Source organism: Mesoplodon bidens (genome assembly GCF_964165515.1).
Source record: "Mesoplodon bidens genome assembly, chromosome: 16".
Lineage (NCBI taxonomy): Eukaryota > Metazoa > Chordata > Mammalia > Artiodactyla > Ziphiidae > Mesoplodon > Mesoplodon bidens.
The window spans coordinates 17711469-17730416 of NC_138173.1; the positions used below are offsets into that span (position 1 = coordinate 17711469).

General features: G+C 43.3%; 1 protein-coding gene across 1 annotated transcript in view; it reads left to right on the top strand.

Moving 5' to 3' along the window:
* Positions 1-16785, top strand: part of KCNB2 (potassium voltage-gated channel subfamily B member 2) — a gene marked incomplete at both ends in the record, with an annotated part of 372969 nt that extends 356184 nt beyond the window's left edge. The window contains one exon of the mRNA XM_081258151.1: positions 14626-16785. Within this exon, the coding sequence (XP_081114277.1) occupies positions 14626-16785 (2160 nt within the window). The remainder of the gene's footprint in view (positions 1-14625) is intronic.
* Positions 16786-18948: the final 2163 nt, after the last annotated feature.

The following is an 18948-nucleotide window of genomic DNA, read 5'->3' on the forward strand; positions in this document are numbered from 1 at the left end:
GGCCGACCAGGTGTCCAAGGAACATAGCCAGTTTTTAATGGCACTTTAATTCTGTACATGTAGAAGACTTCCTTGCAGAAATTGGAAGTTGGAGTGCGTGAGAAATAAATCAACAAATGAGTGTGCTTCTTTTTTTTTTTAATAAAGTGAATGTTTTTTTATAAATTTATTTATTTTATTTTTGGCTGCATTGGGTCTCTGTTGCTGCGCGTGGGCTTTCTCTAGTTGCGGCGAGCGGGGGCTACTCTTCATTGTGGTGGAAGGGCTTCTCAGTGCGGTAGCGTCTCTTGTTGTGGAGCACGGGCTCTAGGCACGTGGGCTCAGTAGTTGTGGCACGTGGGCTCACTAGTTGTGGCTCGTGGGCTCTACAGCACAGGCTTGGTAGTTGTGGCGCATGGGCTTAGTTGCTCCGCGGCATGTGGGATCTTCCCAGACCAGGGCTCGAACCCGTGTCCCCTGCATGGGCAGGTGGATTCTTAACCACCGAGCCACCAGGAAAGCCCCCATAAATGGGTTCTTAAACTAGTTTTTGCCCTGTGTGATTTCAGAATGTACACTTAGGGTAAAATTTTATAAAAGAAAATAGTTCTGGCAAATAATATAGTGTGTGTCTCATAATGTTTTCATGTACCAAGAAACTGGTGTTTAAGAGAAAAATTTTTCTGTTTCTATTTCAAAACCTAAAGTTCTGGGCTTCCCTGGTGGCGCAGTGGTTGAGAGTCCGCCTGCCGATGCAGGGGACACGGGTTCGTGCCCCGGTCCGGGAAGATCCCACATGCCGCGGAGCGGCTGGGCCCGTGAGCCATGGCCTCTGAGCCTGCACATCTGGAGCCTGTGCTCCGCAACAGGAGACGCCACAACAGTGAGAGGCCCGCGTACCGCAAAAAAACCCTAAAGTTCTTATTGGAATTCTTTAATATGAGGAAATATCATTTTCAAAGACAAATGATGCTTTCTTTAAGTCAAGGATCACTCAGAGTTTCTACCTGTGTAAGATAATAATGGAGATCTGTCAAGGCTACTCAGTCTCCCTGATAAACTTAGTCATAAACATGGCAGAGTCCTAGAGTTCCCATCTGCACAGCAAGTAATGTTGAAATTCCAGCTTATAGAGTGGTCCCTCGGCATCTGCTGGGGATTGGTTCCAGGACACCCACGGATACCAAACTCCATGGATGCTCCAGTCCCTTATATAAAATGGTTGTAGTACAGCCGGCCCTCCCTATCCGGGGATGCGGGACCCGTGGATACAGAGGGCCGACTGTGAATATTTTTATCATTTATTCCCTTCTTGACCTTTCCTACTGTCCTTGCAATGGAAACTTCTCTTCTTGTCTTCATTTGCACCCCTACCCCTATCTGTCCCACACATCCTAGTTTGTGCTCTTCTAAATGCAAATCTGAACATGTCATTCCCTTGCTTAAAATATCTATGGCTTCTCCTCCAGACAGCAGTGTCCTCAAGCTTTAGCGAGCATCAGAATCACCTAGAGGGCTTGTGAAAACACAAATAGCTGGGCCTCTCTCCAGAGTTTCTGATTCAATATATATGGAATGAGGCCTGAGAATTTGCATTTCTCACAAGTTACTACATAATGTTGATGCTGCTGGTCCAGGGACCACACTTTGAGGAAAACCCACCAAACTCTCCATTAATGCATCCATCACCCTTCAGGATTTGTCCATTGCGTAACTTCCCAGAAGCACCCCACCCCCGCTCAGCTCTGTTCCTCCGCCTGCATCAGTCACACCAGACTCCTTGGGTCCCAGAAACCAGGGCTGTCGCAAGCTTGTGAAAGTTGTTTACTGCACAAATGACAGAGGCATCGTTCACATTCTAATCTCTTTATTGGTGCCCTCTGGAGTGGACCAGTGCACAGCCTATACCCTCACATGCAGCAGCCCTGGAATCACCAGGGACTCCTATGGAGGACCCCAGTCAAACAAAATTACTTGGAACTTTCTGAGCAAACCACATAGTCTGGGCTTTGAAGCTTCACTTATCCTGAGAGGTCAGCCTATGGTGCCCGTTAACCCCTCTTCTGTGTGGAAACTTCTACCCATCCTTTAAGGCCTCCCTCACAAAAAGAAGATTTATGATTAGAATTGTCCTGAGAGAAGGAAACATTTTTCCAATAGGAAAAAGGATGATAGAGCTGTAAATACTCCACTGTTCAAAATACTCTGTGTTCGGGCTTCCCTGGTGGCACAGTGGTTGAGAGTCCCCCTGCCGATGCAGGGGACACGGGTTCGTGCCCCAGTCCAGGAAGATCCCACATGCCGCGGGGCGGCTGGGCCCGCGAGCCATGGCCGCTGAGCCTGCACGTCCGGAGCCTATGCTCCGCAACGGGAGAGGCCACAACAGTGAGAGGCCCGTGTACCGCAAAAAAAAAAAAAAAAAAAAAATACTCTGTGTTCAAAATCTGTTTTTTCTCGCTCAGGTTTTCATGAATTATCTTTTCAAAGAACTAGAAAATTGAAGGAGAATAAGAAGGAGAAGAGAGAGGGAAGCTTCTTTTCATTTTCTTATTTTGTTTTAGGTCTTCACACATGTAAGGTATTTATATAGGCATGGTATTTTAACAAATTATACTTGTAAATAAATATTAAATGCAACATTTGTAAGTTTACGCTTTTATGAAGTTTTTTGGTGACTTTCCTCTGATGTTTTACTTTTGGTTACATGGAACAGTGATTGTGTGTGCGTGTGTGTGTGTGTATTTTTTTCATATTCTTTTTTATTGAAGTATAGTTGTATGTATGTACTTTTTAATAGTTAACCTACACTATTAATTCTTCTCAGTGGCTTAACATTTATTGCACAAACCTGAATCCACCCATATCTATACAAGGACCTATCACTTTATTCACTGGTTGGATTAACTGAGGCTCCAAGTCATACTCAGCAAAAAAAAAAAAAAAAAAAAAAAGTGATATAAAATGAATACAACACTTTTCTTAAGAAAATGTACCCGTCTGTGAAGGTGAAGCTGAAAGCTAATATACAAAAGCAGGCTTCTCAAAGAATAAGGTAAAAAAAATTTTTTTAAAGCAATCTGCTCAACATAATGAAAAAAAAAAACCAGAAGGGATTAATCAAATTACAGAGCTTAAACTAGGAAATGATTATTTTGCTGAAGTTGTAAAGTTGGTCTGTTATTGCAAAATGGGATATTTGTAATATGAATTTCTATCGTTAAAAAAAGCCTATTGCTGGTTAAAGCTTTTAGGCTGACTTTGGACCATGTGGGAGCAAGAGAAAATGACTAGGAACCTATCTTATTCTTCTTGGGTGATTAGAAAATATTTGGTTTCTTCAAGGTCTATTCTTCTTCCCTCCAGTCCCATTTTTTGGTTATTCATTTATATAAAACAGATGTGCAAAGTGTCTGCTCTGTTTCTACCTATAGAAAATAGGTAGTCATTCCCTTCCATAATTCGAAAATCCTGTTTGAGAAACAAAACTGTCTTCTGTGAAACTGTCAAATGATTAGTTAAGAAGGTTATAAGGTTTTATGGGTGTAACAGACCAAAACTCTGGCCACCTGAAGCTAATACAGGGCGGGGGAGAGACAGCTTATTGGAAGGAGCTGTTCCAAGGCAGAAATTGAGGGGCTTTGTCACTCCTTCTCCTGGGACACTGCCATTAATGTGACTCCATCCAAGCAACTCCTAATCTCCAAGTCTCTCAGTTCAAACTTCAGATTTGCAAGAGGAAGAGAAGCCGATGGGGCCAGCCTGGAGCAAGGATTACCCCCTGGATCAACATTCCAAGGAGGTAAGGTTGCCAGATCAAATACAGAATGCCTAGTGAATTTCTTATAAACAGCAAATACTTTGTTGTCTCATACAAAACTTTGATTCAGACTTAACTGGGCATCCTGTATCTTTATTTCCTAAATCTGGCAATCTTGCAAGGAGGCAGGTCTCTGAGTGCAGGCAAGGCTGCAAAGGGAGACCATGTGAGTAACTGCAAGAAGTGTGCGTGACACCTTCTGTGCATTTGGTAACCCAAGAAATAGAGGCTACAGGCATTCAGAGGAGAGAGGCCAGTGTCATCTGGAGTGCAAGGGAGGGCTTCCTGGAGAAGTGGCAGGATTGGGGCAGATAGAGGACAATGGGGGAGGCAGTGCCTGATGGGATGAAAAGGAATGACATGCCCAGGAAGCAGTGAGGGTCCCAGCCTGGCTGGAAGGGGGAATTCAAGCCAGTTCAACCACCAAGCATGAGTAAAAAGGAATGGAAAGATGAAACCGGCTGAAAAACACATGAAAGCATAACAGTCTTTACAAGGATCTCAAAATTTGAATCACTTACTGATTCCCCACCCACACCGAGGATGAGTCCCACTGGCACATATTTAACAAACCCCTTATGTGGTTTTCGAGAGTAATATTTGTTGATCTTTATTTTCCTCTTGCTCACCTTCCCTGAGTTCACTCAGCTCAGGTAAGTGGAAGATGCGGCATCTTAGGAGCTTGGCAGCTGTTAAGTCCAACTTAGGGAATTCTTCTTGATTCATTTTGCACCAAATAATAAAACTGCCTTTCCTTATGACCCTCCAACTTATGCCATGCACATGAATACGCTCTCTTTGTAGGATGTCAAAAGGACCACCATCTAGGCATTGGAGTCACACAAAGAATGAGGAACTTCTTACGGCTCAACAGGAATAGATGTATGATTTGGGAAGTTCTCAAATAATTATAACAATTAACATTTTGGGGGAATTCCCTGGCAGTCCAGTGGTTAAGACACTGCGCATCCACTGCAGGGGGCACGGGTTCGAGCCCTTGTAGGGGAACTAAGATCCGGCATGCCATGTAGCGTGGCCAAATAAATAAATGAATAAATAAGTAAAAATAATTAACATTTTTTAGCACTCTGCAGCTTGCAAAGTGCTATCATGTATTTTATCTTATTTGTTCTCGTATTAGAATTCTTCAGAGAAATAGAACCAATAGAATATATATATATACTCGGATTTTTCCATAACATCGTACAGAAAATCCAAACAAACTTTTTGGCTAACCCTATATATGTAAATGCATATATAGGTGGGTGTGTATTTATATAGAGAGAGAGACAGACAGATAGACAGACATCAAGGAGCTGGCCTCACACAACTGTGAGGACTGGCAAGTCTGAAGTCCACAGGGCAACACAGGAGGCCGAAAAGTCAAGTTAAGAGCTGATGTTTCAATCTTGAGTTCAAAATCCACACAGCAGGACTTCCCGGGTGGCGCAGTGGTTAAGAATCCGACTGCCAATGCAGGGGACACGGATTCAATCCCTGAATCCGTGGATCCCACATGCTGTGGAGCAACTAAGCCCATGCGCCATAATAACTGAGCCTGCGCTCTAGAGCCCACGAGCCACAACTACTCAGCTCGCGCACCTAGAGCCTGTGCTCTGCAACAAGACAAGCCACCGCAATGAGAAGCCCGCGCACGCAACGGAGAGTAGCCCCCGCTTGCCGCAACTAGAGAAAGCCCGCACGCAGCAACGAAGACCCAACGCAGCCAAAAAAATTAATTAACTAATTAAAATTTTAAAAATAACTAAATAAAAGCAATGGCTTTAAAAAAAAAAAAACAAATCTTAAAAAAAAAAAAAAATTCCACAGAGCAGGCCAGGCAGACTGGAAACTCAGGCAAGGTTTCTGTGTGACAGTCTCGAGGCAGAATTGCTTCTTCTTTGGAAAACTTGTCATCATCTTAAGACCTTCAGCGGATTGGACGAGGTCCACCCACATGATGAAGAATAATCTGCTTTACTCAAAGTCTACTGATTTAAACATTAATCACACCTAAAAAATACCTTCACAAGTTCCAGACTGCTGTTGGACGCAACAACTGGGCACCACAGCCTAGCCAAGTTGGCACATAAAATTAGCCAGCATAGGGCTTCCCTGGTGGCGCAGTGGTTCAGAGTCCGCCTGCCGATGCAGGGGACACGGGTTCGTGCCCCGGTCCGGGAAGATCCCACGTGCCATGGAGCGGCTGGGCCTGTGAGCCATGGCCGCTGAGCCTGCTTGTCCAGAGCCTGTGCTCCGCAACGGGACAGGCCACAACAGTGAGAGGCCCGTGTACCACAAAAAAAAAAAAAAAAAAAAAAAAAATTAGCCAGCACAGTCCTCAAAACAATGCTCTATAGGTAAGCAAAACAAGTCTTTATTTTCCACATTTTCTATATGGGAATAATAAGCCCTAGAAAAAGCTAATTTTGGTGCCCAAGTCCTCAAAACTAATAGGATAATCAGAAGCAGGATTCAAACTCAGACGTGTCAACTCTAAGTCCCTTACTATTGCCTCCCCTCCACCCACCAGGTGCAGTAGCATCCCTGAATCTTTGTTTCTTTATCTATAAAGTAAGACATGGCATACTTCAAGATTTCATCTAACTTGATTGTTCTATGATTTTTTTGTCTTACATTCTAGGTATCAAGTTAAATGAAATCCTGTTCAAAGGATATACTCCACTAATTCTCTTTCTTGTGTCCTTCCCCCCAAATCTGTTATTCACACACTCAAGGGAAGAGTCTGAACATTTATGGTGTGCTTTCTTGGAGTCAGGCTGAGCAGTCTAAAGAAAAGAGCCATAATTCCTGCCCTTCAGGGGCCAAGAGAGGCAGTAATGTTTGTGTTTCACCAAGCTTGGCCCATCTTCATTTTTACTCTCTGGCTCCTGAAGACTTTGTAAGAACAACTTACCTACAAAGAGGTTGGCTAATCACTGGAGTGGGTGTAAGATTAAAGGTGTCTCCATCTCACTGTTGCTCCTTTCTTTGCAGAGTTACTGTGAGTGTGAGATTAAAGTTCCCTTCACCAGCCTTCTACCTAATGACTTGCTTCCCAAAATCTAATCTTTTAAAATAAGAAATATATCATGGGTAGTGAAACGCAGCTTATTTCAGGAGATACCAAGAAAATATTACAACAGTATCTTTAGTCGTAAGACAGCCAAAAACTCTCCTCTCAAAAAATTGGTTTTGGATCTGAGAATAAAAACCAAAAGAAAAATTCGATAGTATGCAGAACTGGATTGCTTCTCACATCCCACCCCATCCCAAATGAAAAGCATCATGCAGGCTTCCAGCTGACATCTGCTTGTGTGTGGATGACTAAGTCTTTTGAAACCCCTCATTCAGCAGTCCACAAATGGGGGGTGGGGGATTGAATTCCTGGGCTCCTGTTATCCATGGGTCCAAAATAATTAAAAATCAACTGACCCTTTCAGTGATGCTCATTCTTTGCATGAGTCATGTGGTGCTAGCCCATAAGGGAGTCATGCTTGTATATGCAAATCATCAGAGAACTTAAGCACAGAATCTCATTTGTCCTGGGAGGGCAAGGGGATATCTGTGAGAAGAAAGGGCCAATCAGAAAATCAACCAAGGGCCCCCAGCCTTAGAGGACAGCACCATGGTTTCCAGGAATATGAGATATTAGGACTGCAAACAGTCCTAGACTATTCTTCCTTTGGTACAAATCACAGGATTTATTTTCTGGTTTGCTGAGTCCAGTAGTCTTCTGGGAAACAGCTAGAAATAGAAGATAGGTAGATGAAAGTCATGATATTTTTACCTACTTCTCACTTCTTCCCTCAACAAATGGTTTGGTCTTTGGCTTACAGGCTCAGAACTGTCATTGTGCTTTGTCCTTTTCCTGAAAATAGAAGGAGTTTCATGTTTCTAATAATGCTCATCACAGACCTTCTTCCTGCCGACTTAGATAAGTTGATTCTCTCCTGAAAATTCTTATCATCTCGTTTCCCCATGTTGTTTTCTATTGCTGACCAGGTTTCTTTTTTTTTAATGTACTATATTCCACTAAGAAGATAATGCAGGAGTGCTATATAGTTAAGAGCTTATAACTCACTCAGTTTCACCTCTCAGCACATATTTGTCAAAGAAGGAAGGAGAGTTTGGGGGAGATGAGAGAGAGAAAGTATCTGCACTGACCTCAGTGCAAGCCACCCAAGTTCCCATGTGTTTGGGAGGAGTTACGGAAAGTTGGTGAATACAAAGCAGATTATCACTCAGGAAGCCCAAGCTTGAAAACTTTCTGCATATTTTAAGACTCAAGGCAGGTCAAATTCACCTGAAGCGACCTCAGTCTACCTCTTTCTTTTTTTAATTGTGATATAGTTGACATATAACATTGATTTAATTTTAGGTGTACAGCATAATGATTTGATATCTGTCTATATTATGAAATGATTACCACAATGAGTTTAGTTAACATCCATCACATCACATAGTAACAAAACGTTTTTCCTGTGATGCAACTTTTAAGATCTACTCTCTTCACCAATTTCAAATCTACAACAGAGTATTATTAACCCATGCTGTACATCCCTGGGACTCAATTTATTTTATTATTGGAAGTTCATACCCTTTGACCAACCTCACCCATTTCGCCCACACACCCAGCCAACCTCAGTCCAGTTCTTAAATATTGGCAAACTAGATGGTTCAGTCCTAAGGCAAATAAGCTACAGTTATCTGGGTTTGGCATGCAAACCACTGGCAAGGTGAAACAATGTGCTTGAAAATCTTTAAACTATGAACATGAAATAAGTCTCCAGTTGTATTTAAATGGGGGAGAAGCGGTTTGTGTTCATTATTCCCTCCCAATGCTGACCAAAGGCTTTTTCCAGACACAACTCCAGCACATATAGTACTTTACATTTTATAGATGCTTCATGTGCTTGACCTAGTCTGGTCCTTAACAAACCTCTCAGGCAGGTGAGGCAAATGGAAGGCACCTCATTTTGCAGATGAGGGCACTAATGTTTGCAGAGGAAATTGGCTTGTCCGCATGGCCACGGAGGTAGGGCCATGGGTTTTATTTATTTTTTAACATCTTTATTGGAGTATATTTGCTTTACAGCGGTGTGTTAGTTTCTGCTGTATAACAAAGTGAACCAGCTATACGTTTACATATATCCCCATATCTCCTCCCTCTTGCATCTCCCTCCCACCCTCCCTATCCCACCCCTCTAGGTGGTCACAAAGCACCAAGCTGATCTCCCTGTGCTATGTAACTGCTTCCCACTAGCTATCTATTTTACATTTGATAGTGTATATATGGCCATGCCACTCTCTCACTTGGTCCCAGCTTACCCTTCCCCCTCCCCATGTCCTCAAGTCCATTCTCTACGTCTGCATCTTTATACCTGTCCTTCCCCTAGGTTCTTCAGAACATTTTTTTTTTTTTTTTTTTTTTTTTTTTTTTTGCGGTACGCGGGCCTCTCACTGTTGTGGCCTCTCCCGTTGCGGGGCACAGGCTCCGGATGCGCAGGCTCAGCGGCCATGGCTCACGGGCCCAGCCGCTCCGCGGCATATGGGATCCTCCCAGACCGGGGCACGAACCCGTATCCCCTGCATCGGCAGGCGGACTCTCAACCACTGCGCCACCAGGGAGGCCCCATTTTTTTTTTTTTAGATTCCATATATATGTGTTAGCATACGGTATTTGTTTTTCTCTTTCTGACTTACTTCTCTCTGTATGACAGTCTCTAGGTCCATCCACCTCACCACAAATAACCCAATTTCGTTTCTTTTTATGGCTGAGTAATATTCCATTGTATATATGTGCCACATTTTCTTTATCCATTCATCTGTCGATGCACACTTAGGTTGCTGCCATGTCCTGGCTATTATAAATAGTGCTGCAATGAACATTTTGGTACATGACCCTTTTTGAATTATGGTATTATCAGGGTATATGCCCAGTAGTGGGATTGCTCGGTCATATGGTAGTTCTATTTTTAGTTTTTTAAGGAACCACCGTACTGTTCTCCATAGTGGCTGTATCAATTTACATTCCCACCAACAGTGCAAAAAGGTTCCCTTTTCTCCACACCCTCTCCAGCATTTATTGTTTGTAGATTTTTTGATGATGGCCATTCTGACCAGTGTGAGGTGATACCTCATTGTAGATTTGCTTTGCATTTCTCTAATGATTAGTGATGTTGAGCATCCTTTCATGTGTTTGTTGGCAATCTGTATATCTTCTTTGGAGAAATGTCTATTTAGGTCATCTGCCCATTTTTGCATTGGGTTGTTTGTTTTTTTGATATTGAGCTGCATGAGCTGCTTGTAAATTGGGGGGATTAATCCTTTGTCAGTTACTTCATTTGCAAATATTTTCTCCCATTCTGAGAGTTGTCTTTTCGTCTTGTTTATGTTTTCCTTTGCTGTGCAAAAGCTTTTAAGTTTCATTAGGTCCCATTGGTTTATTTTTGGTTTTATTTCCATTACTCTAGGAGGTGGGTCAAAAAGGATCTTGCTGTGATTTATGTCATAGAGTGTTCTGCCTATGTTTTCAGTTTATTGGTTTATTTTTGTTTTGAGGTGCAGGTCCTGTCCCTATTCTTTTGTCTGTTTTTTCTTTTTTCTTTTGCCCTACCCAGGTATGTGGGGAGTTTCTTGCCTTTTGGGAGGTCTGACGTCTTCTGCCAGCGTTCAGTAGGTGTTCTGTAGGAGTTGTTCTGCATGTAGTTGTATTTCTGATGTATTTGTGGGGAGGAAGGTGATCTCCACTTCTTACTCCTCCGCCATCTTGAAGGTCTCATCAGGCCACGTATTTTCATTCCTTGTCCTGTGTTCTTTCCACCACAAAACACCCACTATCTTCAAAAGATATAAAGTCAACAAGTTGGTAAATAGGGGCAAATCTCCAACTGCCTTACTTCTCTCACAAACAGAAATTGATGCAACCAAATTTGGGGACCCAGTAACGCCAGTGCCAGGAGCCCTATTCTTACCTCTGTGTGATCCTCTGAAAGTCTGTGTCTAAGTGAAGAATTAAATCATTATCCAGGCAATGCAAGAGGGAAGAAAAGTGTTATCCAGAAAAAATGTCTATTTCCAGTAACTAAATGCTTGGAACATACAGAGTATGATGTTTTACAAAGGCTTCCCATTTGAATTTTTTATTTCTTAAGCAACAAAATTATATGTTGGCAATTCAACCAAAATGATGGGCTCAACTGTGACTTGTCCTTGGTTTGGTTTGCGGACGTGAATGGAATTAGCACAATGTTTTAGTTGAGAAAGAGACTTGCCATATATTAGAGGTGAAAGGAACCTTGGAAATGATGTAATCCAAATTCCAAGGGGGTTGACGGATATCACCCAGGTAGTTGTTTGGAATTTCCACTTCATTTGCGATATACAAACATAAGTCTATTTGCTGGAGCCAAAAGAGCCAGCTCTGGAGGCTGGTTATTAGGGGTGACAGGATTAAAAACCTAACTTGTGCATGGTTATAATAAATGAAACAATACGTAAATGCCATAAGGGTTTGCTGTACCAAAGTAAATATCCATGTTTAGGGGTGTATCGTGTAGCATAGAGCAAAATTTCACATTTATTCTATTTAAATAGAATGTGTTAAAAAAAAAAACAACCTCTACCATAAAACAATAACCTTGCATTTGGCTTATTGCATCACACATCATCCTTGGTATATATTGAATAATTTGTCTAAGGTGCTGTTTTTCTTGGAGAATTCCAAGTTTCACAAGATACTTAAAATAAACCATTTCTTTACATTGATAGCAAATGGGTTTTGACAGATTGAACATGAGACAGAAAATAATGCACTGCAATACCTTATAGTTTAACATGAATGTGGGGTTGCTAAGGGCTTGAGTGTTTGGATTTTTGTTTCTTTAGTAATTCCTTTTCTTCAAGAATGTCCTTCAAATCATGCTGTGCACATGCTAAATTTTCAGGTGTTAAAAGTAGCCATAGGGCTTCCCTGGTGGCGCAGTGGTTGAGAGTCTGCCTGCTGATGCAGGGGACACGCGTTCGTGCCCCGGTCCGGGAAGATCCCACATGCCACGGAGCGGCTAGGCCCGTGAGCCATGGCCACTGAGCCTGCACGTCCGGAGCCTGTGCTCCGCAATGGGAGAGGCCACAACAGTGAGAGGCCCGCGTACCGCCAAAAAAAAAAAAGTATCCATATTCATTAAGTTGCCATCAACCAGACCATAGACTAAATTAGAACTATACAATATTCATTATTTCCCAAAATTACATACGAAAGTAAAATGACCTACAATCTAGGTCAGATTGTGGAGTCATGGAAAAACTGAAGGTCCACCTTGGATCTTCCACTTTGTTCTTTGTCTAAAAGGTTGGAAGATAGTATAATGGTTTCATTTGTATTTCTACTTTTCTCTTGCTCTTGGAGGTGATAATCCTAAATAAAATGCATCCAAAACAGGCAGGTGAACAGATAAGAAGATATGGAAAATCTAGAATATGGATTATCAGCACAAGAATGGTGGCAGCAATACCAGTACTTAAAATGCCCAAAGGTATATCAGGAACAGTGTGACCTTCTAGAAAATACAGAGGAACCTAGTTCCTTATGGTAAGAATGTAAGAGTAGATGAAATCTGACCAATGCTTCCTAAGAATATTTAAGTGACAGAATATTGTAAATGTCCCCCTTCCATTGGCCCCTGAGGGTAAAGCTTTGAGGTGAGCATTCCCAACTTGTCCTTAATAAGCCCTCTGAATCCATTATTCATGGGTTTATCTAAACCTTCTTGAGGGGATTTCTAACTTTAGCCTTCACAGTCTCTGGAGTAGATGAAGAGAACCTTTATTCTACTGTCATTCATTGATCCACATTTTTAAAGGAACTCCTGAAGTAAACTCAGGTAAAAAGTACTTAGTTTTGTTTAAGAAAACATTATAAAACACTAGTAATTCAGTACTGTTCTTTAAGTTAAGAAAACTTAAATCTTTACTTAATATCTGCAGTGCATTCTGGAACAAACTGTGGTTTTCACTATAAAGTGATTTAAGAGGAAAGATGGGAGCTGGAAGAAACAGGAAGAAAAAACAATGAAAGGTATAAATGAGGCATAAGAGGAGAAAAGAGCAAGGGTAAGGAGAATAACCCAGAAGTAGAGAAACTTAGAAGGATAAAGAGAAGTTCAGAAGTCCTGATGTCAGTTATAGGTAATTTTTTCACAGTCTCATGTTTACTGAGATGTGTGGCCTCAAGATATTTAATCATTGTCTACTGAATGCTGAATTTCTAAGTTAAACAGTGTCAGGATATTTTTCTCAGAGCTACAAATAATAACTGAGACCAGTGATACCTCTTGAGATCATTGGCAAAGGTCAGATGAAACCAAGCCAGACCTAACCTAGGTAAGAGAGGTTTCCTACTTCACCAAGAATCATGTGTTCCAGACACACAATCTGTACTAAGCAAAGAAGTGCTTTATTCTGTTGCCCTCAAACCTTCATCTTCATGCTTTGCCTTATCAATCTAGAACACTGGGTTACAGTGAGGCAATCCCTGCTTAAGCTGTCTATACCCTGCATGGTTTTACAGATTTCCCATATACCTGTTCTTGGTCTTCGTCTTTCCAGACTGAGGTCCTGTTCATTTCAGCCTCTAACACTATGAGTAATTTTCATTTATTTAGTGATGTCTGTGTGCCAGGGAATCTTCACAACAGCCATGAAATAACTACGATTGTTGTCTTCGTTCGACAGATCTGTAAACTGAGACATAGGTTAAGTAACTTGCCCAAAGTCACACAGTAAGTGATAAAGCCAAGCTCAGAGGTCAGAATGACTGACTCCAAAATTCAGTCACTGATCCTCTTTTTGCTTCTTATTGAGCGCTTCCTCTCTCCTTCCACATCTGATATGGTGCTGCTCTTCCTCTGCCCCACGGTGATCTCTGAACCGAGATCACCATGGACAGTCTTCAAGTTCTTTGTTCTGAAACCTTTCTCAACTGAAAGAAGTGAGTTCATAATCCCCCTCTCCCACCAGAGGCTGGCCAGAAGGCCACATAGCCCAGGATGGAGGCTCCCTGACTTGGTTCAGCCTTCAGTGCTTACCACACAAATCATACTTGTTCTATGGAAACATTGTTGTACTGAGGCCATATTATCTCTCCACGCATAGGTCTGCATTCACGTTTTTAGTTGTAGAATAAAACTTCTGGCAATCATGAATTTTTTCTAGCTAATATAACATGTATGGCAATTCATGTAAGGAAACATAAACTGGGTGGTTAAGAGAGAAAAATTACAAATAACTAAGAGAGGAGAGATGACTATTCCCCGAAAACTCTTCCAAAGGTGCCTAAGAACAATGGGCAACAGGGGGCTGGGGGGGAGAATGGATTTTTTTCAAATGGCTTAGACCCTAGAATTAAAAAGTATATTACATTAGGCTTCTTTTTATTATTGTTAATTTTTACTGAGAGTAGAGTTGCTTTACAATGTTGTGTTATCGTCTGCTGTACAGTAAAGTGAATCAGCTGTACATATATGTATAGCCTCTCTTTCTTGGATTTCCTTCCCATTTAAGTTACCACAGAGCATTGAACAGAGTTCCCTGTGCTGTATAGAACGTTCTCATTAGTTATCTATTTTATACACATTAGGCTTCTAAGTGAAATGAACTCATAAAAAGTGAACGTATTTGTATGAGTTGGAGAATTTGGGGTTGTAAAGTTACCTTCTTGGAATACCTTTGAGCAAGACATGTCATTTAAAGAATGGTGAACCCATATGTCTCCTAGCTGCCTAAGCAACTAAGAGGCCTTGCTGACTTGACTTTCTTTTCTTTTCCAGATCTTGGCTATCGTGTCCATCTTGTTCATCGTCCTCTCCACCATTGCCCTGTCTCTCAACACGCTACCAGAGCTGCAGGAGATGGATGAATTCGGACAGCCCAATGACAACCCCCAGCTAGCCCACGTGGAGGCTGTGTGTATCGCCTGGTTTACCATGGAGTACCTTTTACGTTTCCTGTCCTCACCAAATAAATGGAAGTTCTTTAAGGGCCCATTGAATGTTATCGACTTGCTGGCCATCTTGCCGTATTACGTCACCATCTTCCTCACGGAGTCCAACAAGAGCGTGCTGCAGTTCCAGAACGTGAGGCGCGTGGTCCAGATCTTCCGAATCATGCGTATCCTCAGGATCCTGAAGCTCGCCAGACACTCGACGGGCCTGCAGTCCCTGGGTTTCACCCTCAGGCGGAGTTACAACGAACTGGGCTTGTTGATATTGTTCTTGGCCATGGGGATAATGATATTCTCCAGCCTGGTATTTTTTGCCGAGAAGGACGAAGATGCTACCAAGTTCACCAGCATCCCGGCCTCATTTTGGTGGGCCACCATCACCATGACCACTGTTGGCTACGGTGACATCTACCCAAAAACGTTATTAGGGAAGATCGTGGGAGGCCTGTGCTGCATCGCGGGAGTTCTGGTGATCGCCCTTCCGATCCCAATCATTGTAAACAACTTTTCTGAGTTTTACAAGGAGCAGAAACGCCAGGAGAAGGCCATTAAAAGGAGAGAGGCTCTCGAGCGCGCCAAGAGGAATGGAAGCATCGTTTCTATGAACTTAAAAGACGCCTTTGCTCGCAGTATGGAACTGATAGACGTGGCCGTGGAGAAGACGGGAGAGTCGGCCAACACAAAAGACTCCACGGGAGATAACCGCCTCTCTCCAAGCCGGTGGAAGTGGGCCCGGAAGGCTCTGTCGGAAACAAGCTCCAACAAGTCTTACGAGAATACGTACCAGGAGGTCAGCCAAAAAGACTCCCACGAGCAGCTGAACAACACTTCTTCCTCCAGCCCGCAGCATCTGAGTGCCCAGAAACTGGAGATGCTGTACAACGAGATCACCAAGACGCAGCCTCACTCCCACCCGAATCCCGAGCGCCAGCAGCAGCCCGAGAGGCCGTCTGCGTACGAAGAAGAGATAGAGATGGAGGAGGTGATCTGCCCGCAGGAGCAGCTGGCCGTGGCGCAGGCCGAGGGCATCGTGGACATGAAGAGCACCTCCAGCATCGACAGCTTCACGAGCTGCGCCACCGACTTCACGGAGACCGAGAGGTCGCCCCTGCCGCCGCCCTCCGCTTGCCACCTGCAGATGAAGTTCCCACCCGACCTCGCCCGGATAGAAGAGCACCAAAGAGCCAGGGCCCCCCCATTCCTCACCCTAACCCGAGAGAAGGGGCCCGCGGCCAGGGACACCAGCCCGGAATACGCTCCAATCGACGTAACTGTGAAGCTCGACTCCAGCGGGTCCCAGGCTGGGCCCCACGGCCCCTTGCAGTCGGACAGCGCCGCCGATAGCCCGAAGAGCTCGCTGAAAGGCAGCAACCCGCTCAAGTCCGGATCGCTCAAGGTGAACTTCAAGGACAACAGAGGCGGAGCCCCGCAGACCCCACCCAGCACGGCCAGGCCGCTGCCGGTCACCGCGGCCGACTTCCCACTCACCGCCCCGCAGCTCATCAGCACCATCCTCTTAGAAGAAACCCCCTCCCAGGGAGACAGACCCTTGCTGGGTGCCGAGGTTCCGGCACATTGTCAGGGACCCTCCAAAGGGCTGACGCCTCGGTTTCCCAAGCAGAAACTCTTCCCTTTCTCATCCAGAGAGAGGAGGAGCTTCACGGAAATAGACACGGGCGAAGACGATGATTTCTTAGAGCTCCAAGGGACCACGAGGCAGGACAAGCAGGCAGACTCCAAGCCGAACTGCTTTGCAGATGAGCCTAGTGACGGAAGAGACCCTTTAAGAGAAGAGGCCTCTGTGGGCGCTTCCTCCCCACAGGACACAAGTCACAACTGTAGGCAAGACATTTACCATGCTGTGGCGGAAGTAAAAAAGGACAACAGTCAGGAAGGGTGCAAGATGGAAAACCACTTGTTTGCCCCAGAAATTCATTCCAACCCAGGAGACACAGGTTACTGTCCCACACGTGAAACCAGCATGTGACTAGTTACAAAGGCAATAATAAAAAACAAACAAACAAAAAAACAAAAAAACTTGTTTCTTAAAAATGCAGTTAATAATGCCTGTGAACTAAAAAGTGGGAAGCCCCTCCCCCCCCAAAAAAGTGCATAAAATGTTATTTTTGCATGGCATGAACAGTTTAGTTTAAGTACTGTTTAAATAAAGCATCAAGACTGCATTTTGTAACAAACAAACAAAAATGACTGAAGAACAGTGAACAAATAAAGAGCACTCTATTACGAACCGGTATTCTGCAATGTCTGACATTTTTGATCCTTTCATTTCAAATTGTAGACAGAGTTTCGACTTTGAGCTTTTCCGTTACAATGAATTTTAGAATTTGCACATGAAAGGATGAAATGTCATTGCATGAGTTCGTAATGGCCAGGCAAGGTGCTTTGAGCTTGCGAAATGGGTAACTTTGTAAATAACGGGGCTTGGGATGCAAAAGTGTCAAGAACAGATGGAAAAGAGTTTCTGAGACACAGGCACCTCCTTCACAGCTACTGCCTGGAGGAGCTGTACAGACTTCTTGTTGTAAAATTGCAACCTTTTCTTAAAGCATCCCACATATCTTGCTTTGGGTTATAAAGCTCTTATAAGTACATCTGTTTAAAGGAATACAGTATTTTTATTGACTTGTGATATAACTCATAGGGTGCATTTTTCTTTTTTGCTTCTGCTTAGTTGTGGCATTTGTGGTTTTATTTATAAATCATGGAAATAGGCAAGATGTAATGACCAGATATCCAAAAACTTGGAATTGCAGTTTGAAATTTTGCCAATTATATATCACTAATATCATGGGGAAAAGTATGTATCATACTACAGCCTATGACAGAAATGCATTTTTTAAAAACCTGAACATACTTAAAAGGGGATATTACACAACTAAACTTTTTTTTAATGGCCCTCCACTTTTGGAAAGCAGTTCTTTAACAAAAAAAAAAAAAAAAAAAAGAAGGGGATTTCCCTGGTGGCACAGTGATTAAGGATCCGTCTGCCAATACAGGGAACGTGGGTTCAACCCCTGGTCCCAGAAGATCCCACATGCCGCAGAGCAACTAAGCCCACGCACCACAACTACTGAGCCCAGGCGCCTAGAGCCCATGCTCCGCAAGAAGAGAAGCCACTGCAATGAGAAGCCCACACACCGCAACGAAGAGTAGACCCCACTCGCCGCAACTAGAGAAAGCCCGCGTGCAGCAACGAAGACCCAACGCAGCCAAAAATTAATTAAATAAATAAAATTTTTAAAAAATGTATGTTGGCCATCTAAAGACGACTGTATTTTCCACTTGAATCCAACATAACCTTTACTATCTAAAGATCTAAAGGTAGAATGTAGACATGCCAAAATGGGAATTCCAAAAAGTGACTTTTGGCAAACTAAAAGCAGCGTTATTTAAGTAAGACTGCCACCCCCACCCACCTGTACCGCATAGATAGAGTTGGGTTTGGAAATGAGTTAATATAAAAAGAACCCTGGCCTGGGACTTCCCTGGTGCTCCAGTGGTTAAGACTCCACGCTTCCACTGCAGGGGGCACAGGGTTCCATCCCTAGTCGGGGAGCTAAGATCCCACGTGCCGCATGGTGCGACAAAAAAAAAAAAAAAAACAAGAACCCTGGCCTGATAATGGGTCACCCAGTGAGGGGGGAAAGCACTGCCACCTGGGGAAGGCCACAAATGCCAGTAGCACCATCCAGTGATTGCAGCATCTAGAAACACCCCATGTTTCCAACGCCCCCAAGAGATGGAGGATTATCCTAGTTGAAAGCAATACTTCCAGCATTTTCAACTGAGAACAGTGAAATCCAGAGGAATTAGGATATTGCTAGTGATTGTTCTGTTAGTGAAGACTGTGCTAAAACCCAGGTCATTTGGATCCACTTTGCCTCACAGGAAATCAAGGCTCTAGCTCAATATGCAACTACCTGATGGGTGATCCTGGATGAGCCTTGAAAACCTCTCTTAGTTTCAGTTTTACCCCAATAAAAATCAAGACAAATTATTTCTAAGGTACCTTAAGACTGCAAATTCATATGATTCCTTGATCTCTCAGGAATGTGCAAGTCTGCCTCCGAATAATGCATTTTGTATGTGTGTGTGGGTGTGGATGTATAGTTCAGAGAAATAGGAAAAT